Source organism: Narcine bancroftii, chromosome 2 (assembly GCF_036971445.1).
Source record: "Narcine bancroftii isolate sNarBan1 chromosome 2, sNarBan1.hap1, whole genome shotgun sequence".
Lineage (NCBI taxonomy): Eukaryota > Metazoa > Chordata > Chondrichthyes > Torpediniformes > Narcinidae > Narcine > Narcine bancroftii.
This window is the reverse complement of record NC_091470.1, coordinates 203,997,808-204,022,533: the sequence shown is the minus strand read 5'-3', so window position 1 is coordinate 204,022,533 and position 24,726 is coordinate 203,997,808. Positions and strand designations below refer to the sequence as shown.

At 44.6% G+C, this 24,726-nt stretch overlaps 1 protein-coding gene across 5 annotated transcripts in view; it reads right to left on the bottom strand.

Moving 5' to 3' along the window:
• LOC138755013 (arf-GAP domain and FG repeat-containing protein 1-like) overlaps positions 1-24,726 on the bottom strand; it is a 146,361-nt gene that overhangs the window by 80,164 nt on the left and 41,471 nt on the right. For all 5 annotated transcript variants that reach the window (XM_069920152.1, XM_069920150.1, XM_069920148.1 and 2 more), the window contains exon 2: positions 20,465-20,558. In XM_069920152.1, coding sequence (XP_069776253.1) covers positions 20,465-20,558 — 94 coding nt within the window. The remainder of the gene's footprint in view (positions 1-20,464; positions 20,559-24,726) is intronic.

Here is a 24,726-nt window from a genome sequence, read left to right as displayed (position 1 = left end):
CGGAAGGAAAAGGAAATGAAAAGAATGGACTCAGTAGAATTTCTGGTGTATTTTTATTGAATGACAACATTGTCTGACTGGTTTAATGTATCCTCGATTGTATACCTTAAATGGACGGGAGGGGGGAGGTAGGGAGGGTGGGATGGGAGGGCAGGGGGGGGGAGAAAATGGCACTGTATATGTGTGAAAAGGAAAAAGTGTACCATGGTTAATGTGATTTATGGTGTGAAAAATAAAAACAATTTAAAAAAAAATACCTATCACTCTCTGCCTCAAATACACCCAACAACCTCGCTTCCACAGTTGCCTGCGGCAACAAGTTCCACAGACTCACCACCCTCCAACGAAAGAGATCTCTCCACATCTCTGTTTTAACTTCATCCTGAAGTTGTGCCCTCTTGTCCGAGAATCCCCTACCATGGGGAAACATCCTTGCCACATCTACTCTGTTCAGGCCTTTCAGCACTCGAAATGCCTCTCTGAGGTTCCCCCCACCCCATCCTTCTGTACTCCCCACAAGTACAGACCCAGGGCCGACAATCGTTCCTCATATACTCATCCTTTCATTCCTGGTATCATTCGAGTAAATCTTCTCTGAACCCTGTCCAATGCCAGCACATCCTTTCTCAAATAAGGCGCCCAAAACTGTCCACCATACTCCAAGTGTGGTCTCATCAGTGCTTTATAGAGTCTTAGCATTACATCCCTGCTCTCGTATCCTATTCCTCAAGAAATGAATGGCAACTTTGCATTCGCCTTCTTCACCACTGACTCAACCTGGAGGTTAACCTTTAGGGTATCGTGCACAAGTACTCCCAAGACTCTTTGCACTTCCGAATTTTGAATTGAAATACAGAAAATAAATAATCCAAAAAAAAAGTGCGAAGTAAGAGTCCTTATATGAATTTGTTGTTGAGGAGTCTGATGGTGGAGGGGTAGCAGCTGTTCCTGAACCTGGTGGTGCAAGTCTTGTAGCACCTAGACCTCTTTCCTGGTGGTAGCAGTGAGGACAGAGCCTGTGCTGGTGGTGTGGATCCTTGATGATTGCTGCCGCTCTCAGACAGCAACGTTCCATGGAGATGTTCTCAATGGTGGGGAGGGTCTTGGCTGTGATATCCTGGGCTGTGTCCACTACCTTTTGAAGGGCTTTCCGCTCAGAGCAAGGTTACAGCCTCAAAACAAAGAGTAGGCCACTGAGAACTAAATTGAAGATATATTTCTTCACTTAAGCTGTGAACATTTCTCAAGAAAACAATGGTTGATGGCATTCAAAATATAGAGTCTCAAAAAAGATTTCAGGATATCACAGCAATCAAGGAATGAAAGGGTTATCATATGAAGAGTGTTTGACAGCTCTGGCCTGTCCTCGTTGGAATCTAGGAGAATGAGAGGGGAATTCTGTTGAAACCTTTAGAATGTTGAAAGACGTCAACAGAGTATAGATGTCGAAAGGTTGTTTCCCTCGTGGGAGAGTCTAGGACAAGAGACCACAACTTCAGGATTGAAGAGCGCCTGCTTAGAACAGAGATGCAGAGGAATTTCTTCAACCAGAGTGGTGAATCTGTGGAATGTGTTGCCACAGAGGGTTGCGGAGGCCGTGTCATTAGGTGTATTTAAGGCAAAGATCAATAGGTTTCATTTTTAAATTTATTCATACAGCAAGATAACAGGCCATTTCGGCCCACGCCAGCCAATTACACCCATGTGACGTACAATCCTCAGTATGTTTAAAGCATAGGAGGAAACTGGAGCACCCAGAGGAAACCCACGGCATCAAGGGGTGAATATACAAACTTCTTACAGACAGCACTGGATTCGAATGTCGGTCCCCATCACTGGTGCTGTAACAGCGTTGCGCTAACCACTACACCAACCGAGCCACCCTTGATTGGCCAGGGCATCAAATCGATTAGTCACACCTGCAGGAAACAGGAATCTCGGGGTTGTCATGTATGTTCTCTGACAATAAATCGGAAAAGTTATGGGGAGAAGGCCAGGCAGTGGGGCTGAGTGGGAAAATGGATCAGGTCATGTTAAAAAGGTGGGGCCAACTCGATGGGCTGAATAGCCTAGTTCTGCTCTGATGTTTTATGGTCTTACACAGGGACAGGATAGGATAATTATTTGAGATTTAAACCATGATATTGTGAAAAGACAGAGAAATTTCAAGAGGTGAATCAGCCTCCTGTTCTTATTTTCTCTGTTCTTATTTCATGTTCTCAATGACCTTGTGCAGTCAGTCGTTGAAACATCTACTGCTGGCCAACTCCCTGCCCAGCTTATTGTGTAAACAGTGAACACATCAACCTATTTGCAACACAAACACTGTTGGAATCCTGCTCAATGTCATTTTAGTGAGGAAGCTATTCCTACCAATCTATTCGTAGCAAGCTTTCAACTGTATCAGGCAGGTCGATGAGCACGACTGCACAGTCCATATGCCGATGGTTCTGTTCAGGCTTTAAACGGCCTGCTAACAGAGCCAACCAAGCTTTACCATATATGCCGGTGTATAGAATGATCCTGATTTTAAGATGTTAAGTTTCAAGGAATGTCCTATACGCCGGCATATATGGTAAACCATCATCGGCTCCATTAGCAGGCCGTTTAAACCCTGCACAGAACCATCCTTTGGCAGCGAAGTCTCAACAACGCCACCATCTTCCTGCCGGCTCGGAAGCAATCTCGCGTATGTTCTGTTAGTTATCAGTCAAGTCTCAGCGCTCCTCTGCAGGATCCATCCACCCAGTCCTACTGCCGTCAGCCCTGTGCAGGCTTTAGACGGCTATTACAGGAGCTGACAGTGTTTTATTTTAAAGTTTCCAAATAAAATTGAAATCTTTACATGGTAATTTGATATTAAAATATCAGTGCCTAGTGCCAGATTTTGGGGGTGGGGGTTGTCTTCCATAAAGAGCATCACTCAAAACAACATTTTAGGTGAATATTTCTGGTTGTCCTATACACAAGTCTTCCTATACACTGGCATATACCATATCTTAAAATCCTGTGACTGCAGGGTCTGTGTCCAAAGTGGCGGAGCTTGTGATCAGCAGCAGCCTTGAGGAGTTGCAGAGTCCGGGGAAGCAGAGGGCTGGGGCAGGGCACCAAAAAATGGGGAGACCACCCCCAATTTGAGAAGGAGAAACAGAGGAGATGACCCATGGGACACTGACCACAGCAAAGGACCAGTGAGGTGCTCGGCGGCTGAAGAACACACAGGTAGCGGGTTGTTGGGAGACTCAAGGCGAGGAACCCATACAGGCTGCGGGTGGCTGCAGTCAAAGGACTCACACTAGGCTGCGGACTGCTGGAGACTGGCTCAAGACTAGCTGAAGGGGTACCAGGTATTGAAACTAGGTTGTGAGAGGGTGCCTAGGGTGCTGCAGGCTTCCTGATCATGTTAGGAGTATTGTATCTGGAGCTTGGATTGCCAATAGTTTGGATTGAACTCCGTGTGGCCGCAGGAACACTGGAGGCAAATCCACAGGCATTCGGTGACTCTGGGGGCTACTTTGTTTTGCTTCTCTTTCTCGGGATGCTGGGCAATTTCGGCTGATGCAAATCTCTGACTACCTTACAGCAGGCTAAAGTCAGTTTTGTGTAATAGTACACCTGTTTTATTACATCACAATAAAGGCATCTCGAATCATACTGAGGTTTGTTAGCCCACCTATCCTCTATCGAACACAGCTCCACACTAACCCCAAATGTAAACCCAGTTCTCCTGCCACCTATTCCAAGTATACAAGGCCTTTGAGGGGAGAATGGGACTCGCTGGAATTTAGAAGAATGAGAGGGGATCTTATACAAACATAAAATTATAAAAAGCTTAGAAACTCAGCTGATCACACAACATCCACAGGAAGTAAAGAATCACCATTTCGGGCCCAAGCCTTTCATCTTAAATAAAAAGGTGGTGGGGGGGGCACCCAGAGGTGTTTGATGTCTTTTGAGTCCTGTCACACTGCTGCTGGAGATGAACCATGACAAGCATCCTTCTCCACACATTCTTATCAAATCTGCAAGGAGGTGGGCGACTGTCTCCACTCCACCACCGTCGTCTTGGAGTGACGTGCGCTGTGTCGTACAGAAGGATGACATATGAGGGAAAGATGTCAATATCTACTGAAGTAGGCTCCAAAGAGATACAGGTGGACGTTGCCAGGGCTGGAAAATTACTGCCATGAGAAAACACTGTCTGCCGGCCGAGGTGTTTTCTATGCTATGACAGATTATAGATATGTTTTTGGGAGATAAATTGGGACAGGTTTTTTTTAGTGTAGGTCACATACAAACACTTTAAAACAAATCTTATTTAAAATACTGGAGCTCTGCACATGCTAGACAGTCCAGTGCTAAGAGCCTTTACAAAAGCTTTGGAGAGTGCCAAGAGACTTCACTAATGGATTGTTATTTACAAAAAGGCAACAGATGAAAGAACTCGTTGAGCCGCCGGCTGTCTGGAGTGGAACTTGCTGTTCTCAGAGGATCTTGTGGTTTTGCAAGTAGAGAGAGAAAAACAGGCTGTTTCTGAGAGAGAGAGAGAGAGAGAGAGAGAGAGAGAGAGAGAGAGAGAGCGCATGAGAGAGAAAGACAGAATTCAGTTGTGCAGTGCTACAGAGAGCAGCAGCTGGGACTGCAACAAGAAAAGCTGACAAGCTTGTGGAAAGACAGTTTGTGGGTGCTTAGTTCAGCCTCGTCAAAATCCTTGTGGTTCATAGAAGAGGAGAGGACTGGCTGCCTCATGTTTCACTTGGAGTAAGGGAAACAAAAAGGAACTCCGTGACCTGAAAGAAAGGAAAACCCTGATGGGGCAAGTTTTTTCGGCAAGACACTGAAATGGCCGGTGACAAGGAATCAGTTGTGGGTGTCCAGCAAACAACAAATCTCTCTCTGAGAACCGACAAGAACCTTCCTGAACAGTAACTATTTACCTTTCAAGCACCAAAGTCTGGTGAACTTCATAAATGTTAAATTCTGTGCACAGTACAAGAATGGCCTGCAACCAGTAAACTTGGAGGAATAAGAAGTGAGATTGGACTGTGAACCAAAGAACTTTTCTGAACTTACACACAAGTTACATACACGTGCGCTTAGAATTAGAAGGGGGTTAAGTTAGGTTAATTAATAGTATTAAGTTAAAGTTTGATCCTGTTTTCATGTTTAAAGATAATTAAAAGCAACTTTTGTTTAAGTAACCATTTGTCTTGGTGAATATCTATTGCTGCTGGGTTTTGGGGTCCTCTGGGCTCGTAACATTTTTGGGGGCTTGTCCTTTCAGATTAAAAATTGGAGTTTTGGGATCTTAAACTTTGCGAGTTTTTGTAATTTATTAGTTAATTGGGTTTTTTTCAAGCTAATTTAAAGCTTGTGTGTGGAAAAACAGCAGTTGTAAATTGGTGATGAATATGTCACTTTTGTCAGGTTGTGGGGAAACCTAGCCAGGGTCCTCCAGTGGCTCCATTGCATCTTATTTCTGTTGTTGGAGAACCTTTCACTAGATTTATTGTGGATTGTGTGGTTCCCCTGCCTAAAACTAAGTCTGAGAATCAGTACTTGTTAACAATTATGTGTACAGCGTTCAGATTTACAGAAGCTATACCATTAAGGAATATTAAAACCAAAACGGTGGTAAAGGCTCTGGAAAGATTTTTCACAGTTTTTGGATTGCCTAAAGAGATCCAGAGTGATCAAGGATCCAACTCTACATCTGAGTTGTTTCAGCAGTTGATTTATGAGTTGGGAATAAAACAGATCACTTCATCAGTGTACCATCTTGAAACTCAGGAAGCTTTGGAAAGATTTCATTCTACTCTTTAAAAATATGATGAGAATTTATTGTCTGGAGAATGGGAAAGATTGGGATGAAGGTATTAATTTATTGTTAATTGCAGCAAGGGAGGCTGTGCAGGAGTCATTAGGTTTCAGCCCTTTTGAAATTGTGTTTGGACATCAGGTTAAAGGGCCTGTAATGTTGATTTAAGAAGAGTGGATTAATGAGGATGTACAATTGGACTTGCTGGATTATGTTTCCAAATTTAAAGATAGGTTTAAAAAAGTGTGGACTTTGGCTCAAGAGAATTTAGAAATGGCTCAGGGTAAAACGAAGCTCAAGAGAGGAATTTTAAGACAGGAAGTAAAATTTTGATTTTGTTCCCAACACATGACAATCCTTTGAGAGCTAGATTTTCTGGACTGTACATAGTTAAATCAAAACTGAATGATGTTAGCTATGTTGTTAACACTCCAGATCGAAGGAATAAAACTCAGGTTTGTCACATAAATAAGTTGAAACCTTATTATGAGGAAAAGTGTAGTGGAGAACAATCTGTATCAGAGGTGTTAGTTGCTGACAGAGTTGAGGAAGTTACGGATCAGAAGATTATTGGAAACAGAATCTTGTGAGGTTAACCTTCAGAAACCATGGTTCCTATGCACCTGTCCAACTCAACAATTTTGGAAAATTTGGAGGAAAAGTTAAGCCATCTATGGAAAGGGAATGCGGTGTTTGGAGCGGGGAATGAGCTGGGTGGTTCGTGAATTGCATCATGTACTGTGGGGCCTGGACCTTTGCTGATTGCAGGTTAAAAGGTACTGCTGCTGCTTTAGCTTCCTTCCATCTGAGGAGGTTGCCTATTTCCTTGCAACGTAGGAGATCATCTTCAGCCCATTTAGTCTATTCTGGCTTCCAGGAGCAATTCCATCCACCAACTGATTTTCTATGTAACCTAGCATCTTCGTACTCCCACCAAATCCCCCAAGATTCTGCCCCTCACCCACACACAGCTTTGGGACATGGGAGGAAACCAGAGCACTGGGGGAGGAGGAGAGAACCCACCAGGCCACCGGTAGAAGATGCAAAGCGTGTATACACCTAAAGGAACGTACACATGACACACAGAGGCATGCACAGGCATTGGCACACGCACACACACACACACGTCATGTTGGAACTCTGGATTGCCTCGAGGAAAGGCCCTTGTTGTTTACAGCGAGGTTTTGGGAGGAGCCTGCGGATGTGATTTTCAGTTGCGATTTGATAAGGGGTATTCAAAATTATAAGGGGGATGGATAGAGTCCATGTACATAGGCTTTTTCCACTGACAGAGGCATGAGGAAGGGAAGGAGGACAGGGAATAGGCTAGCAAAAACCAGAGAAGACTGGGAGATCACTTCGCTGAGCTCCTTCCCTCTGTCCACATCAGTGACTGGAATCTCCCAGTGACCAACCATTTCAATTCTGTGCCCCACTGGACATGCACTACCTAAATTAACGAAAGGAGAAGGAAATGATAAGAATTGACTCAGTGGAATTTCTTGTTTATTTTTATTGAATGACAACATTGTTTGACTGGTTTAATGTATCTTAGATTTTGTACTTTAAATGGATGGGGGGGGAGGTAGGGAGGGTGGGATGGGAGGAGGGGGGGGAGAAAATGGCACTGTATATGTTTGAAAAGGAAAAAGTGTGTATCATGGTTAATGTGGTTTATGGTGTGAAAAATAAAAAAAATTTTAAAAATTTAAAAAAAATTCTGTGCCCCACTCCTGTGCTGACATGTCTCTCCATGGCCTTGTGCACTGTAAATTGGAGGAGCAACACCTAATTTTCCATCTGGGCACTCACCAACCAGACGGGATTAACATCAACTTGGTTTCTGCTAGACCACTCCCTGTTCTTCCTCTCTTCCCTGTCCCTTTTCCTTTCTTTCCTCCAGCTCTCCACCCAGTTCCCTCTCCATTACCAGAGCCTCCCCCCTCCCTGTTTGCTGGTGTGCCCTCCCTCCCTTACGTCCTGCCTGAGGGATCATGCTCCTCCCCCTGCTCATTCCCCTCTGCCACCATTTTGCTCACACCTTGATGAAGACCTCAAGCCCGAAACATTGGTTATGCATTTTTATCTTTGCTATAGAAAATACACTGCTTGACCTGCTGAGTTTCTCCAGCACCGTGTTTTTACTTAAATGCTCCCACGTCCATTGTGATGACTGGCATCTTGATCTTCAAGCCCCGGGTTTTCATCCAAGTTTCCAGGAGTCACCACACAGATGAAAATCCTGGCTTCCATCGCTGCTTTCTTTTTAACAATCCACAGCACAAACCAAGGGTACCAGTTGATTCGAGTATCCTGGGGATTATCTTAAAGAGGATCAGAGGAGCTTTCCTCTGTCCCATCTCATATTTATCTATCAATCACCATGGCGAAGTGAGTCTGGTTTCACTGTCATACGGTTGCTCATGTGATCTTACAAATTGACATGAATCGTGACAAATAGCTGCCTTTTGGAAATGTAATTGGTGGTGAAGTATTTCAATAGTGAGGTTGTGAAGGAAGTTAAATGCAGTTAGACCAGTTTATCCAGAATTCAAACAACTGACAAAAAAATCGTGGAGAATAAATAGGACATTTAACAAAGTGAAAACACAATGCCGGAGAAATTCGGCAGGTCAAACAGTGTACTTTATACAGCAAAGATAAAACTACATAACCAACGCTCAGGCTTGAGCCCTTCATCAAGGCGAAGCTTAACCCTTAAGACTCCGTGTCTTGGTTTTATACCCAGCCATCAGCTGGTTCGTATTGGTGTATATATTGGTGTAAAGTGTAACTTTGCAAAAGTTGGAGTAAAAACAGCTGTTTTGCCAGGTTCCACAACAAAAAAAATTACTGGAAGTAAAGGTATAAGTATTCAAAATTGTTGTTTGAGTATCTAGCACTATGTAAGGTATGAACAGGACAGGGACTGGCCAGATATAATGTGATATATCGGTGACTGAACAGATCAGCTCCAGTTTGCCCATGGACCTAGTCTGGAGTATATATTGTATTATGAATGGTTTAAAAATGGCCTGAGTCCAAATTGGCATGCCTTGCCACTAGTTCGCCAATCACACAAAACGCAATCTCAAGCAACTGGAAAATTCACTTCTCCGGCCCCACAAATGCCAGATACCAGGGGTTTTAATGTGGATAGAACCACACTCACTTGAAAGGCAGGGCTGGGAGAACGTGGGGAGAATTTAACAAGCTCAGTGTGAATAAGTGAGTGATGGTTGGCAAAAAGCATTGGATGGGAGAGCTTGTTTCCGTGCTATGTGACTTGATGACTCATACCCTGACGCTCTTATCTGACATACATCAGTGGACAACAATCAAGAGTTCCCTGGCTCGTCTTTGCTGTCCTGAGGCCAACAGACAGCAGCTGCAGTCACTGGTTTTATTAAATGTTAAAGGAGGGGGAGGACGCAGAGTAACATAGCAGAGTAGGCCCTTCAGCCTAACTCTTCAACACTACCCATCCTTTGCCCCCATTTGAACCGTAGGGCAGGACAGTTAGCGCAACACTCATGACCACGCTAGTGACCCAGTTACAGACCTGGCGCTGTCTGTAAGGAGTTTTTATGATCTCCCCATGTCTGCATGGGTTTCCTCCCACCCTTCAAAAACATACCAGGGTGTAGGTCAATTGAGTGTAGACAAGAGCAGACAAGGTGAGTGGGGGGAAAGTTTAGGGGAGATATCAGAGGTTACACAAAGCTGAGGGTGCCTGGAATGCACTGCCAAGTTTGGTGGTGGAAGCTGGTACAGTAGGGTCATTCAAAAGACCCTCAAACGGGCACGTGGATGTAAGAGAAATAGAGGGTATAAGGTAGGGACAGGTTAGATTATTGTAGAGTAGGATTATGTTGGCCAGCACAACATCGCGGGCCGCAGGAGCTGGGCTGGGTTGCGTGTTCAAAACATTCCTATCTGTCCAAATGTCAAAATATACCGGCTTCTATAGAACATTACAGCACAGAGAGTGCTTTCCAAAAATTTACCTGCTATTGACATCAGGCTTACCGACTGGCCTATAATTTCCAGGGTTACTTCTGTAGCCTCCTCTGGCAACTTGTTAGAAACAGACAACTCTCTGAGTGAAAACTATGTCCTTCGGGTCCCTTTCAAATCTCCCCACCCTCAGCTTAAACCTCTGCCCTCTTGCTCTAAGATCGCCCGCACTGGGAAATGGAAAGTGAGCATTCGCTTCATCCATTCCCCCCAGGATTTGATAAACCTCAGCTTTCTGCACTCCAAGAATAGTCTGCCCACCCTCTCCCAATAATACATGCCCTCCAGTCCTGGAAATATCCTGGTGAATCTCTCCTACACCCTTTCCAACTTTAAGATTCCTTTATTGTAATTTAGTAAAGACAGTGCAATTTGCCTTTTCATCTGCCAGAAGGAAGACAGATTCGCAATCAGCAGAAATTGCTTGAAGCACCTCTTACAGTCAGAGAAAGAGAAGCAAAAGAGCGCACTGGTGGATTCACCTCCTGTACTTCCACAGCCCCATGGAGTCTTGTACAAACCATCAGCAGCCCGAGCTCCAGATCTGAATCTCCAATATGATCAGGAACCCTTCAGCGCCCTTTCACATAACTGGTCCTCTCGAGCCAGTCCCCACCAGTCCGCAGCCTGGAGTGAGTCCTTTGACCAGTTGCCAACAGCATGTGTGGGTTCTTCACCTCTCATCGCCATCAGCCTGCCCCCTATGTGTTCTTCAGCTGCAGAACCCCTCACAGGTATACTGCCATGGTCACCACCCCATGAGTCGACTCCTCTCAAACCGAGGTGGGGCGGAGGGTGGTTCTCCCCATTTTCTGGTGCTCTGTGCCAGTCCACTTCTTCCCCGGACCCCTGGAGCTGCTGCTGATCATAAGCGCCGCCATCTTAGGGAAGTATGCGTGGTCACAGAAATTTTAAATAAAACCACCATCAGCTCCAATTACAGGCCATTTAACACCTGTGCAGACCTGACGGTGTTAGATCCTGCGGGAGCACAGCATCTCTGCGCCATTTTCTCGAAAGTCTAACTGATATCCTTCCTTCAGTTGGACAACCAGAACTGCGTGCAACGCTCCATTTGATCAAGGTGGTTTAATTTTCAACTTCCATGTTGAAATTTACATGAACTTTTTCCTTGCTCCACAGAGCCCATTCCAGTGAAACACTCAATATGAAGCGGCCCTTCAATCAAGACAACGTGCATCTTATAAAGTAAAACACGAAGGTCTGCAGGCGATGTGACTAAAGTAAAAACAAATGCTGAAGGAACTCAGCAGATCTCGCAGCGTCTATGTTACCGGCATTTTGGGCCTGAGCCCTTCTTCGCCCTCTTCTCACAGGAAGGAGGTTCAGGTGCCTGAAGACGATCACCCAACAGTACAAAAACTGCTCCTTCCCCTCCACCATCAGATTTCTAAATGGACAATGAACCTCCCTTTTTCTCCTTTTGTACTAATTTATTTACTTGATTTTCTTTTAAAAATGTAATTTATGGCATTCCTGCTGGTACAACATAGGCCAGCAGCAATAGAAATTCACCAAGACAATGGTATCTTCAAAACTATAATTTGTATTAATATCGTGACACTTCCTACTTAACCCCACTACATGCAAATGTGTACAAGAGCGCGAGAGAGTGTGTGCGTGGCAAAACCAAAAGCCATTACAGTTCAGGCATATTTCTGAAGAGATATTTTTTAGTCAGTTTTGTTTTGACACTCAGATTCTTTAAATTGCAACTCAACAGCAATTATGGGATAGGTGTGAGGCATCAGACATCTCGAAACTCGCGAGATTCTTGTGGCATCGGTTTCAGAGAATTGTTTCTTCATACAAATGATTTCTCTCCCGCCCCCACAGAAACTTGGGTTTCAGTACTTGTAATCTCTGCACAATGATTTCACAAACCAAGGCAAGGATTACATGAAGTGCTCATGTAGAAATGTGCACAGGAAGACTGCCCTCTCTCTCTTACAGAGACAGCCAGAAGTGGTCATTCTCTTTCAAAAGCTACTTTGACCAGGAGTTACACATAACAATACCTCTCTGGTTACTGCATCTTTAATCCTGTGACTTACAGGATGGCCAAGCAATGTCTATTTTCAGAAATATGTTCTCTGAAAATGTCTTTAATCATGTGACATGACATCATTGCTGACTTGGTTTCCTTTCTCCAAAAGCACAAATCATGGCAGATGGCCTCTTGCCTGTTTATACAAATGATCAAAGACCTGTTTGCTTGACTCATGTTTTCCTGAGTGTTATCTCTTCCAAATGTTTGACAGAGAATGTGGTTCCAAGTTGTCTGCATAGCTCAACCAGCAGAATGAGTGTGTACACACGTGCTCCTCCTAAGCAAGCACCATTATTCCAGCAATTTCAGTGAACAACTGCTTCTGGTTTTATAGCTGTTTACACAGCTTCAGCCAACAATGTTTTAACAGACATTTCGACTTTCAAAATGGTTTCTGTGTGTAAGGGTCTGTGAGTGTCACCTGTGGTCAAACCCACAAAATAATTTTACTAAAAATATAGAGAGAATTTCATATGCCTAAAGATTAATATTACAATTCCGTCACACTGCCGTGAAACAACAAATTTCATGAAAACACAACGTGATTGAAGTAAAAGCACAATGCTGGAGAAACTCAGCAGGTCAAGTAGTGTACCTTATACAGCAAAGACACTTAACTAAAGGATCAGGCTTGACCCCTTCATCAAGGTATGAACAAAATGTAGGCTGGTGCTCAAACAAAATGGTGGTTGATGAGGGGAGGAAAGGGACAGGGATAGGAGCATGGTCCCACAGCCAAGAGGCCAGAGATGCATGTTCAGAATCAGAATTTATTGCACTGTATATGTTATTGACTTTTCAAGCCTGGGCCCTTCCTCAATGTCCTCAACATGCTTCTTGTTTATGATGTCAGTAGATGTGGCTTGGCGGCAACTTGCATGAAAAACCAGGAGAAGACAGACACATCCACAAACAAAATACAGCGTGAGCTCATTGCTTCAGCCAAAATTTCCTCTTCTACTTGCTTCAGAGGTTCCTCTTTGAACAGACAGTGCTTTGGAATTGTGACATACCCATTCTAACCTATTCTTCTCCATTACCGAGGTCGGGGACCATAAGGTCAAAGCTTATTCCCCAGCTTGCATTGAGCCAGCTCATTTCAGTCAGGCGGCTTCCAGTTTGGTAAATGGTCTAAATCTCTGCCTATTGACGTGGCCCAAATTCACAGAGTCCCAGAGAGGTTGGCATCGCGGGGACAGTGCCAGCAGCCCGGGCTCGAATCCACCGCTGTCTGTAAGATGTTTGAAAATACCCCCCGCGTCTACATGGGTTTCTTCCCACCCTCCAATACATATGGGGGGTGGGGGGGGGAATGTGTAGGTCAATTGGAGTATTTGGGTGTCACGGGCTCATGGGGCGGTAGGGCCTGTTGCCGTGCTGTATGTCTAAATTTAAAAACTTTAAGGAAGAAGCATAACACAGCTGAGATTAAAGCTTTTCAGATGAGAGAGTTTTACAAGGTGGAAACAGGCTCTTCAGCCCATCTTCTCACCAACCGCTCTACCAACCCAAATTAGCCCCACTTCCCTGAGTTCTACACATACACTATATATACGTGTAAAAGTCGATTTCATGAAAAAGTTGACCCCCCCCATTATTGGCCAAAAAAATCTGCTACTTTCCATACATTTCGTGCAAAAGTCAACCCTGGATTTGGTGATGGCTAGACAAGAAGCCAGGGTAGTGGTGAGGGATTGGAGAACTGTGGCTAGTGGTGTGCCTCAGGGATCAGTGCTGGGTCCATTGTTGTTTGTCGTCTATATCAATGATCCGGATGATAATGTGGTAAATTAGATCACCAAGTTTGCTGATGACACTAAGATTGAATTAAGGTGTTGTAGACAGCTGCTACCCCTCCACCATCAGATTCAACACAGCAAAAAGGTCCTGTCAATCTCACAACAGCTGCGATACATTCTGTAACATTTGTGGTGAATATACAGCTAACACTCATGTACATGAGTGCATGACGGCACTTATCAAGAAAGCCTGAGCTCTACCTCAGTTGTAAATTTGGTGACTAAGACAAACCCTGGGCTCCACAAACTGGGAGCTTGTGTCAACATCATTATGCAATTAAACACGTTAAATTCGATAATGTTTCTCCATCTTCCTACATGATAAAGCAAATCTAAAGTTACCTTGGTGTTCAGCTTGAATTTGTCTATCGTAATCCCCAAATTTTTTCCAGGAAGGATTGTTTGGGATCTGAATGGTGGTGAGCGATGAGCTGCGCGCACAAGTGGAGCATTTTCTGTGGTCACAGGGGTAGGTGCCATGGGGGTGATTGGTGGAAAGGGATGACTGGACGAAGGAGTGATGGAGAGCAGTCCCTGTGGAAGGAGGGAAAGATATTTCTGGTGGTGGGGGGGAGGGGGGGGTAGATGAGTACAAGGAGAATCCTGCCCATGTTGCGTCTAAGGGTTGAGGGGGCCAGGGCATATGAGCAAGAAATGAAGGATGTGCAGCTGTGGGCAGTGGAGGCCCATTTCAATTCCATGTTCCATTCCCAAGCTGACATGTCTGTACATGATCTCGTAAACTGCCCAACTGAAACCACCCACAAACCTGGGCACCCTCCATTAACACTGACTTCTCTGGTTTCCGTTCACCCCTCCCACCCCAACTCTCTCTCACTTCTATCCCTATGTGTCCAGCTCCCCGCTTCCTCTCTCTCTCACCTTTCTTCCAGCTCTGCATTCATAGAGCTGCCACCCTTCCCACCCCATGTTTGTTATGCCAATTCTGATCTGATTGAAACTTAGCAACTTGTGTTTGTCTTCCATTTTCTATCCCCAATTAGATTCTTATTTTTAATGTAAAATGTGACCACCCTATTCTTACAAAAATTAAATTCCTTCAACTCATTTTCCAATTTTATGCCAATTCTGCATGTTTCAAATTGGCTCAAATTTTGCAGGATAACTGTGGTGAAGTTGTCATCAGAGTCTGAAAGCAACATTTCAATTTTTATAAAGTAAAACACGAAAGTCTGCAGATACCGTAGTGGAAGTAAAAACACGATGCTGGAGAAACTCATCAGGTTGAACAGTGTACCGCATACAGCAAAGATAAAGATCCAGAACTGATGTTTTGAGCTTGAACCCTTCAGGAAGGTTTATATAGAACGTCAGTTATGTATTTTTATCCTTGCTACACAAAGGACAGCCAAGTTTCTCCAGCATTCGGCTTTTACTTTTTAATTTTTATGATTGTTCATATTAAATGTTGAAATTCTAAAGGGTCTAGAAGCTATACGCCACTGTATAAAAAAATCACAGGTATTAAATGAAACTGATGAGTAGTTCCTACCTCAAACCTGCAAGCAGCAAGAAGACATCTACAGCTTCAGAACGGGAGGAAAGGCAGATGAAGTGAATGAGCAATTGTCACCTGGAGACGCTTGATAGGAGGGTGCCAGATATCACATTGAAACCACGAGCTCAGTCAACACAAAACTCATCAAGGGTATACTCTTACAGAATCTGACACCCACGACCTGGAGTCACTTAATATCAGAGAGGTATGGTTGCTGTACAACAATGGTCTTCAAACTTTTTCCTTTCCACTCACGTATCAATTTAAGTAATGCCTGTGCCAGGGGTAGGCAACCTTTTTTAATTTAGGCATATAGCACGATAACTGACCCTTTCAGCCCAAAAGTCCGTGCCACCCAATGAACCTGCACCCCCTGCACTCATAGGCTGAAATGGTCTGATACCGTGTTGTGTGCCTAAATTAAAAGGTTTCCTACACCATAGCTGCTCTGTGCTTAGTAGGGGATTGCTTAAGAGGGGGGGGGGATGTGAGTGGGAAGGAAGGCTGAGAACATTACTCTAAACCCAACTGTTATTGAAATATTTTGCTTGAGAAACATTGTCATTAGTCCATTCTTGCTGTCAAATTGATAACCTTGATGTTCTTTTTAAAAAAAAATGTACATCAAGGTAACAGGCCATTTTGGCCCACATGTCCATTTTTGAACAGTGGGAGAAAACTGGAGCCCCAGAGAAAACCCAAACAGACAGACCACACAGAACAAATACATGGACCACCAATGATCGGTGGTCACCAGGTGATGAAATATTGATGAAGACGAAGCACAAGGACAAGGGTGATTGCTCCTTGTGTGAAAGATTGGTGGGAAACAGTTTCTGGGCACGGTGCTAGAATGGGACTAGCAGACCATATCATTTTAACAGTGGGTTATCAAGCAATTCAGGACAGCGGGATGAAGTTTTAAATGCTGGAGGAACTCAGCCGGTCAGTCTCAGTGTCCACAGGAGGTAAAGATATACAGTAGAATCCTTATGATCCGGCACCCATGAGGATCGGGGATGCCACATATGGAACTTTTCCGGTTGGCTGAGACACCTAGTTACTTCTTCTTCTTTGGCTTGGCTTCGCGGACGAAGATTTATGGAGGGGGTAAATGTCCACGTCAGCTGCAGGCTCGTTTGTGGCTGACAAGTCCGATGCGGGACAGGCAGACACGGTTGCAGCAGAAAATTGGTTGATTGGGGTTGGGTGTTTCCTCCTTTGCCTTTTGTCAGTGAGGTGGGCTCTGCGGTCTTCTTCAAAGGAGGTTGCTGCCCACCGAACTGTGAGGCGCCAAGATGCACGGTTTGAGGCGATATCAGCCCACTGGCGGTGGTCAATGTGGCAGGCACCAAGAGATTTCTTTAGGCAGACCTTGTACCTTTTCTTTGGTGCACCTCTGTCACGGTGGCCAGTGGAGAGCTCGCTATATAACACGATCTTGGGAAGGCGATGGTCCTCCATTCTGGAGACATGACCTACCCAGCACAGCTGGATCTTCAGCAGCGTGGACTCGATGCTGTCGACCTCTGCCATCTCGAGTACTTCGACGTTAAGGATGAAAGCGCTCCAGTGAATGTTGAGGATGGAGCGGAGACAACGCTGGTGGAAGCGTTCTAGGAGCCGTAGGTGATGCCGGTAGAGGACCCATGATTCGGAGCCGAACAGGAGTGTGGGTATGACAACGGCTCTGTATACGCTTATCTTTGTGAGGTTTTTCAGTTGGTTGTTTTTCCAGACTCTTTTGTGTAGTCTTCCAAAGGCGCTATTTCCCTTGGCGAGTCTGTTGTTTATCTCGTTGTCGATCCTTGCATCTGATGAAATGGTGCAGCCGAGATAGGTAAACTGGTTGACCGTTTTGAGTTTTGTGTGCCCGATGGAGATGTGGGGTGCTGGTAGTCATGGAGGACCTCAGTTTTCTTCAGGCTGACTTCCAGGCCAAACATTTTGGCAGTTTCCGCAAAACAGGACGTCAAGCGCTGAAGAGCTGGCTCTGAATGGGCAACTAAAGCGGCATCGTCTGCAAAGAGTAGTTACTATGGCTAACTAATACACCTGCATTAGGAATACACAGTTTAAAAGGCAGTGCAAAACCTAAGTAATTTGAAAATAATCAGTATTATACTAATTATGTCAAGTTAATTCTAATTAGGTAATTCCCATTACTTACAGACTTTAAATTCGACCCCCCAGTCACTGGTGCTGTAATAGGGTTGTGTTATCCGCCATGCTAACCGTGCCACCATTGTATTTAACCCCCCACGCTTACAGATAAAGCCTTCCTAATATGAATAAAGATTCTTACTAGGCAGGGATAGGGAGACACTTCAGGAGAATCGCCCCAGCAGCGAGAGACATCGGCTGGCAATCCACCCTGGGCGTGGCCATTCTATTCAAAGACAAATTTATCCAAACGGCTGCTGCAGGCGGAGCACGACCGCGGCACTCCACAGGCTGAATATTTGCTCCAATCTTCACCAAGGGGTTGTGTGCTGCTTCGGAGAACATTTAACAATTTTAAACTTTTATTTGAAAATGTTATTTATTCTTATGTATTTAAAATGTTATTTATTTGCTTGTTTTTTTGCCAGTTGTTTTGGGTTTCTGGTTGATTGAATTCCAGATAATGGGGATTCTACTGTATTACCGATGTTTCAGGCCTAAGCCCTTACATAGAACATAGCAGCAGAGAACAGGTCCTTTTTCAAGGTAAGGCACTTTATCGACTCAAACACTGATTCCCACCCCCACTTAAAAGCAACATTGGGTTGTGGTGACAATTGAAAAATATCTCCAAACAGCTTCTGGTCGAGCCACAAAGCACAGAAAAGAACCTTCAGTTCACCAAGTTTCTACTAGCCCTCAAACACAAACTTACACTCATCCCATTTGATTCTGCCTGTATTACAATCACCTGGCTTCCCCAGTTTCTACCACTCACATACACAGCAGACGCATCCAACCACAGCTGACGCATCCAACCACAGCTGACGCATCCAACCACAGCTGACGCATCCAACCACAGCAAATGTACTGACCACCATGCCCTTCTTTGTGCCATGGGAGAGAACAGAGCCTCTGTTCCTCTGGCTCAGTGAGCCAACCCCATGAATTGAAATTCACAGAGAAGTTGGCATAGTCTAACTGACCCAGCAGGGCTAGCAGTGGTGCTGAATGAGTCTACTCCTCCATTCAACGTGATCATGGCTGATCTGATGATGGGCTCATCTCCACCGACCTGCCTTGTCCCCATATCCCTTAATTCCCCTACTTTGTATAAATCCATCTTACCTGGTCTTAAATCTATTTACTGAGCTCGCCTCCACTGCTTCAATGGGCAGCAAATTCCACAAATTCACCACCCTCTGGGAAAAGCAGTCCTCCTCATCTCCATCCTAAATCTACTCCCCTGGATCTTGAGACTACTTCCCCTTCTTCTGGTTTCCCCCACCTCACTTTTCTAAGTGAGGATGGATCAGCTCGTGATTAGAATGACGGAGCAGACGCAATGGGACAAAGGGCCATTTGTTTCTATAAGCTCCCTTACCATTCTTCTAAATTCCAGCAAGTACAGTCCCAGACGACTCAATCTCTCCTCATAAGATAACCTCCTCATCTCTGGAGTCAACCCGGTGAATCTCCTCTGCCCCACCTCCAAAGTCAGTCCATCCTTCCGCAAGTAAGGGGGCCAGAACTGCACGCAGTGATCTAGATGAGGCCTCAGCTCACTTTGTGCAGAGTCTGAGAACATAGGAGAAAGACAAAAATAGGAAACACCTCACCAGCAAAGTGTTCATACCACCCACAAAGCCCTGCCCTTGATTACACTGGACAATTTTTCCCCCCAAAAGGGTTAGTTCCCGAAAGGAAATTGGGGATCGTGATAAACAACTTCAAACTGAACATAAAGATCATTTCAGTTTTGCTGTATCACGTGGGAAGATGCAAAAACATGAAATTGTTTTATTGAATTTAGCATGTTTAATCGCAAAATGATGCTGACACATTGCCACCATTGGGGATAAAAGAACAGGAGTCTAAAGGTGAGGACTCAAAGGCACAAGGACAGCTTCTTCCCCACTGACGTCAGAATTGTGAATAATCTATGAACCTTACTTCTCATGCAATTTTTTTTATAGTAATGTTGTAAGATGGTTATAACATGAATGCGACAATAAATTCTGATTCTGACATTGCATTAATTTAAGAATAGCCAATCTTTTCATTTTTAATTTAGACATCTTTTCTTTGGCTTGGCTTCGCGGACGAAGATTTATGGAGGGGGTAAATGTCCATGTCAGCATGGTAAAATGCCATTCCAGCCCATGATCATGTACTGGAGATGTGGTTAATTGGGCAGCAAGTGGACCAAATCGGCCTGTTACCATGCTGTTTGACTAAATTAAAAATGAAAAGGTTGGCAACCCCTGCATTAGTTCAAATGACCTAAAAATGTTTTGTCACCGATTTTTATTTGTACTCTGCATCTGATGCCTCTTGGGCCAGTGTCCAACAATAGATAGTCAGCAGTGACGGATTCCAGTTGCCCTTTTCCATGGTCGAAATGTCCCGGTGAAACCTTTCACTATGTTCATCACTGACGGCACCAAGATCAGCAGGGAAGAAGTCCAAGTATGATTGCAGAAAATGAATTTTCAATGACTTAATGGCTTTGTCTGCTTGAAGCATGTGGTCAATCAGCTGGATGTAGTTTGGTGCTCTGCAGTTGCCAAGAAAATTCTCAGCTTCTTTAAATGCCTTCCATGCATGCCCAGGCCCAAGGCAAGTGCATAGCACTTGCGCTGAGTGCATGCCCAGGTATGCTTGCACTAACTGAACAGCTTTGGTTTGTGGGCATTTTACTAGTATGACAGGAAACACAAAAATAGGTTATATCAAAAAAAAGGTACGTGATAAGAAATTTTACGGTAATTTGCATGATTGGCAGCCCAAAATCCATAAAATACTCTCAAGTGTACAGGAGGCAAAATCTTCATTGTCCGGTGTTGTTTGTCAGGAGTCAAGAGAATGGGAAATTCTTGCCTGTGTGGTCCAGACGGACAAATTATCCCTGATTGTGCAGTGAACAACGGTTAACGGTTCTCCCAGTCTGGGATGCATTACATGAACTGGCCTTGACATTCTTTTGCTTTTTACTGAACCCAACTCTGCGACTTCCCCTCCCCCCTACCCTGCGTCAGGTGACTGCAGAGATTTCCCCCACCAGGGCGCAAGCTCACCTCATTGCCATGTGCCTGGAGAAATTCAATTTCCTGTTCAGTAAAGGTTGTCATGGAGATGGACTTCACTCGGTGAGGGGGGTTGAGGCCTCTCCTGCAAACAGAGGGGGAAAAAAAGTCTTTTTAAAAATGTATTACATAATCAGCTCATGGAAGAAATGGTGACCAAGCAGCTTCCGAGAGTTTGAAAAGTCACATTCCACTCCACTTTATCATCCACAGTCCCTCACAGCAGCCCAAGCTTTGCTCTTTCCCCACCAGAAAACTTTCTCCAGTTCCCTTTTAAATGCTTATTCTTGTTCAATCTCCCAACACTGCTCATGGCCAGTTCCTCTATTCTTTGATGAGGAGAATGAGGGGAGATTTGATAGATGTATACAAAATGATGAGGGGTATAGGAGACACAGAAGATTGCTGATGCAAACAGTCCTAAGCTCTTTCAGGAGGTTGAACATGAATTGATTATCAGTAAGATTGATAGAGTGCAGAGAAGATTTACTAGGATGTTGCTGGAACTTCGGGAACTGAGTTACAGGGAAAGATTAAATAGGTTAGGACTTTATTCCCTGGAGCGTAGAAGAATGAGGGGAGATTTGATGGAGGCAAACAAAATGATGAGGGGTATCGATACAGTAAATTCAGACATTTTCCATTGAGGTTAGGCGAGATACAAGAGAGAGGCCAAGATGAAGGGGGAAGTTTAGGGGATCATTAGGGGGATCTTCTCCATGCAGAGAGTAATGGAGCAAGCTATCAGCTGAAGTGGCGAATGCGGGCTCAATTTTCACATTAAAGCAAAGGCGAGGGGTATGGATGGCTATGGACTGGTTGCAGGTCAGTGGGACGGCAGGTTAATAGTTTGGCGCAGACTAGAAGGGCCTGCTTTCTGTGCTGTAATGTTCTATGATTACTCCCCAGTCCATAGCAAGGGAGAAAGTAGTTAAATGCATGACCAAGGAGCTGGTGAAGGAGGGAGGGTTTCAGCACATGGATCCTCTTCCAGGGCAGGTAAGACTTCACAATATATGGGAGCAGAAGTTGGCCCTTTGTCCCATTGCGTCTGCTCCGTCATTCTAATCACGAGCTGATCCATCCTCCCACTCCCCAGCTATCTCCCCATAACGCTTGATGCCCTGACTAATCAAATACCTGTCATCTCTGTCTTAACAACCTCATTTCCACAACTGCCTGTGGCAACAAGTTTCACAAACTCACAACCCTCTGACTAAATACATTTTTCCGCATCCCTGTTTTAAATTGGTGCCTTTTTATGCTTAAGTTATGCCTTCTTGTCCTAGACTCCCCGACCATGGGAAACAACTTTGCCACATCCATTCTGTCCAGGTGCGAATCAGAATTTATTGTCACAAATATGAAATTAATTGTTTTGTGGCAGCATTCCAATTGCAAATATTGCTATGAATTACTGCTACATTTTTTTTTTAAAAACTGCTGTATCTTTAAATTAAATTTAATTTAAAAAGTATGTGGTGTCACACTTCGGGATATAGCATGCAAGGCGAAAGCAAGCGGCTACATGATAGCCTGGTATAAGGGCACCAATACCTCTAAGTGGAAATCCTTGCAAAAGGCAGTAGTGGGCACAGTCCAGCACATTTTCTTTTAAATTTAGACATGTAGCACTGCAACAGGCCAATTCAGCCCTAAGAGTCTGTGCCACCCAATTTACACCCCATTAACCTACACCCCAGAACATCATGGCTAAAATTCACCCCCTCATCGAGAAAATCTATATGGAACAGACTGAACATCTTCCATCCACGGTTCGATGAGAAGAGCAGGCTGACACTAAAGAAAGCCTGGTGTCATGGTGTAGGAGTAACGACCAGAATCTCAACATAGACAAGGGGAAGGAGATGATTGTGGACTTGAGGTCCAGGGTGGACCACCTTCCAGTGCACATTAATAGCTTGGAGGCAGAGAGAGTGGAGAGCACTAAGTTCCTCAGAGTTCACTTAAGTAGTGACCCATCCTGGACACACACACACATCTCCTCACTTGTCAGGAAGGCGCAACGGCGACTGGACTTCCAGAGAAGACTGTGGCAGACAAGGCTACCGGCCACCATCCTGTCAACTTTATACAGGAGCTCTACGAGACCATTCTGGCCGATTGCATCACAGTGTGGTACGGTTGCTTAGAGCATGAATTGGAAGTTAATCATAGGATTATTATAAGAGTGGCAGAGAGGATCCCTGGGGTTTCCCTCACATTCTCTCCACCCCCAAAAAAAATTGGCATTACCTTCCAGGATCATTCTTTCAAGATGGCTCCCAAAATTGTTGAGGACCCCTGCAACCCTGCTCACAGATCTTTCACCTACTCTAGTCAGCTAAGAGATCCAGGAGTATCAGAGCCAGAACCACCCGGCTGAGGAACAGCTTTTCCTCATGGGGCAGTGAGAGTGCTGAGGGCTGAATGAACTGCTCACACTAACCCTCCAAGACTTTACTATTTATTAAACAAAACACTGCAGATGTATGTACACACTGCATTGCAGATGTATGTACACCCTGCAGGTGCTTCATTTGTCTCTATCGGTGTTATGCTTGGTTCTGTGTTTGCATGGTTTTCCACTGAGGACTGGAGAATGCTGATTCATCAGGTTGTACTTGTACAATCAGATGATCAATAAACTTGAAATTGAACTTGAATCATGGTCAGCACAAACAAGATGGGCCAAAGGGCCTGTTCTTGTGCTGTACTGCTCCATAATTCCTTCTGTAATTAGAATAATTTAATCAATATCTTTCTCGTAGCCTAGTTTGATAAACCTAGAATAGTACAGCACAGTACAGGCCCTTCAGCCCTTGATGTTTTGCTCACCCTTCCTAAAAACAAAAAGTATTAAATCCTCCCTTCCCCGTAACCCTCTCATTTTTTTTTCCATCCACGTATCTAAGAGTGTCTTAAATGCCACCAATGTTTCAGCCTCTACCACCGTCCCTGGTAAGGCCTTCCAGGCTGTGTCTTAAATGCCACCAATGTTTCAGCCTCCACCACCGTCCCTGGTAAGGCCTTCCAGGCCGTGTCTTAAATGCCACCAATGTTTCAGCCTCCAACACCATCCCTGGTAAGGCCTTCCAGGCCCCCTCAAGTCTGTGGAAAAAAAACTTACTTCTGCTGGCTCCCCTAAACTTCCCTCCCTTTAACTTTGTACATATGTTTGCTGATTCTGCCCTGGAAAACAGGGGCTGGCCGTCCACCCTATCTAAACCTCTCATGATCTTGTCGACCTCTATCGTCTCTTCTCATCCTTCTACGCTCCAAAGAGAAAAGTTCCAACTCTGCTAACCTTGCCTGATAAGACTCATTTCCCAAATCAGGCTACATAAAAGGCTGAAGCCCAAAATGTTGGAGAGGGATCTTTATATTTGCTATATAAAATCTGAGTTCCTCCAGTATTGTGTTTTTACTTCAATCTGTGTCTGCAGACTTTTCACCTTTCACTCCACCAGCAGATTGCTTGCTTCTCCAGATTAGAGCAGCTGCTGAATCCTGTGCCCAGGGTCCTTCAACTCCGCAAGGAAGCACTTGCCTAGGTTTGGTGGTGTACAACTCCCTCAAGTGTGAAATTTGTGGGCCAGGCCAAGTCAACACACCATTAATTAGAGAGACACACATTCCTTCATTACAAATTAACAAAGAACAGCTGTTTGCCAGAATAACCAACTCCTCAAACTAAAGCCATCCTCATGTTAAGCAGAAATGATTAAATCCGTTTTTTATTTGCCAGGAAACTATAGAGAACATCGACTCTCCAACTCCAGAGGATGAAGAATTAAAATAAGAGTCTGGGAGAGAGGGTGGGGTGACTGAAACAAGATACTGGCCAAGCTCTCGCCTACAAGTGGATCAAGCATGTGGTTAATGCATGTCTAAAAATATTTCCTGCTCCTTCAAGGTAAACAAACCCCGGCAAGGGAAGCTCATGAACCAGAAGATAATAAATGAGCTTCCCCCCCCGCCCACCATTCATCCACATGGCATTAGCATCGTCAGAGAAACAATGTGGAGTGAGTGGCAAAGTGATCTGGAGTCTAGGCTGGGAGAGTGGGTTAATGGCTCCTGTTTAAGGTGAGAGGAAACTGAGGCAAGATGTTCCCACTAATGAACAGTTGAGGAGGCTGGGTCAATGGGTGCATTTAAGGGAGACGACAATTTCTGATTAGTGAGGGCATCAAAGGTTACAGGGAGAAGGCCAGGCAGTGGGGCCCAGAGGGAAAATGGATCAGCTCATT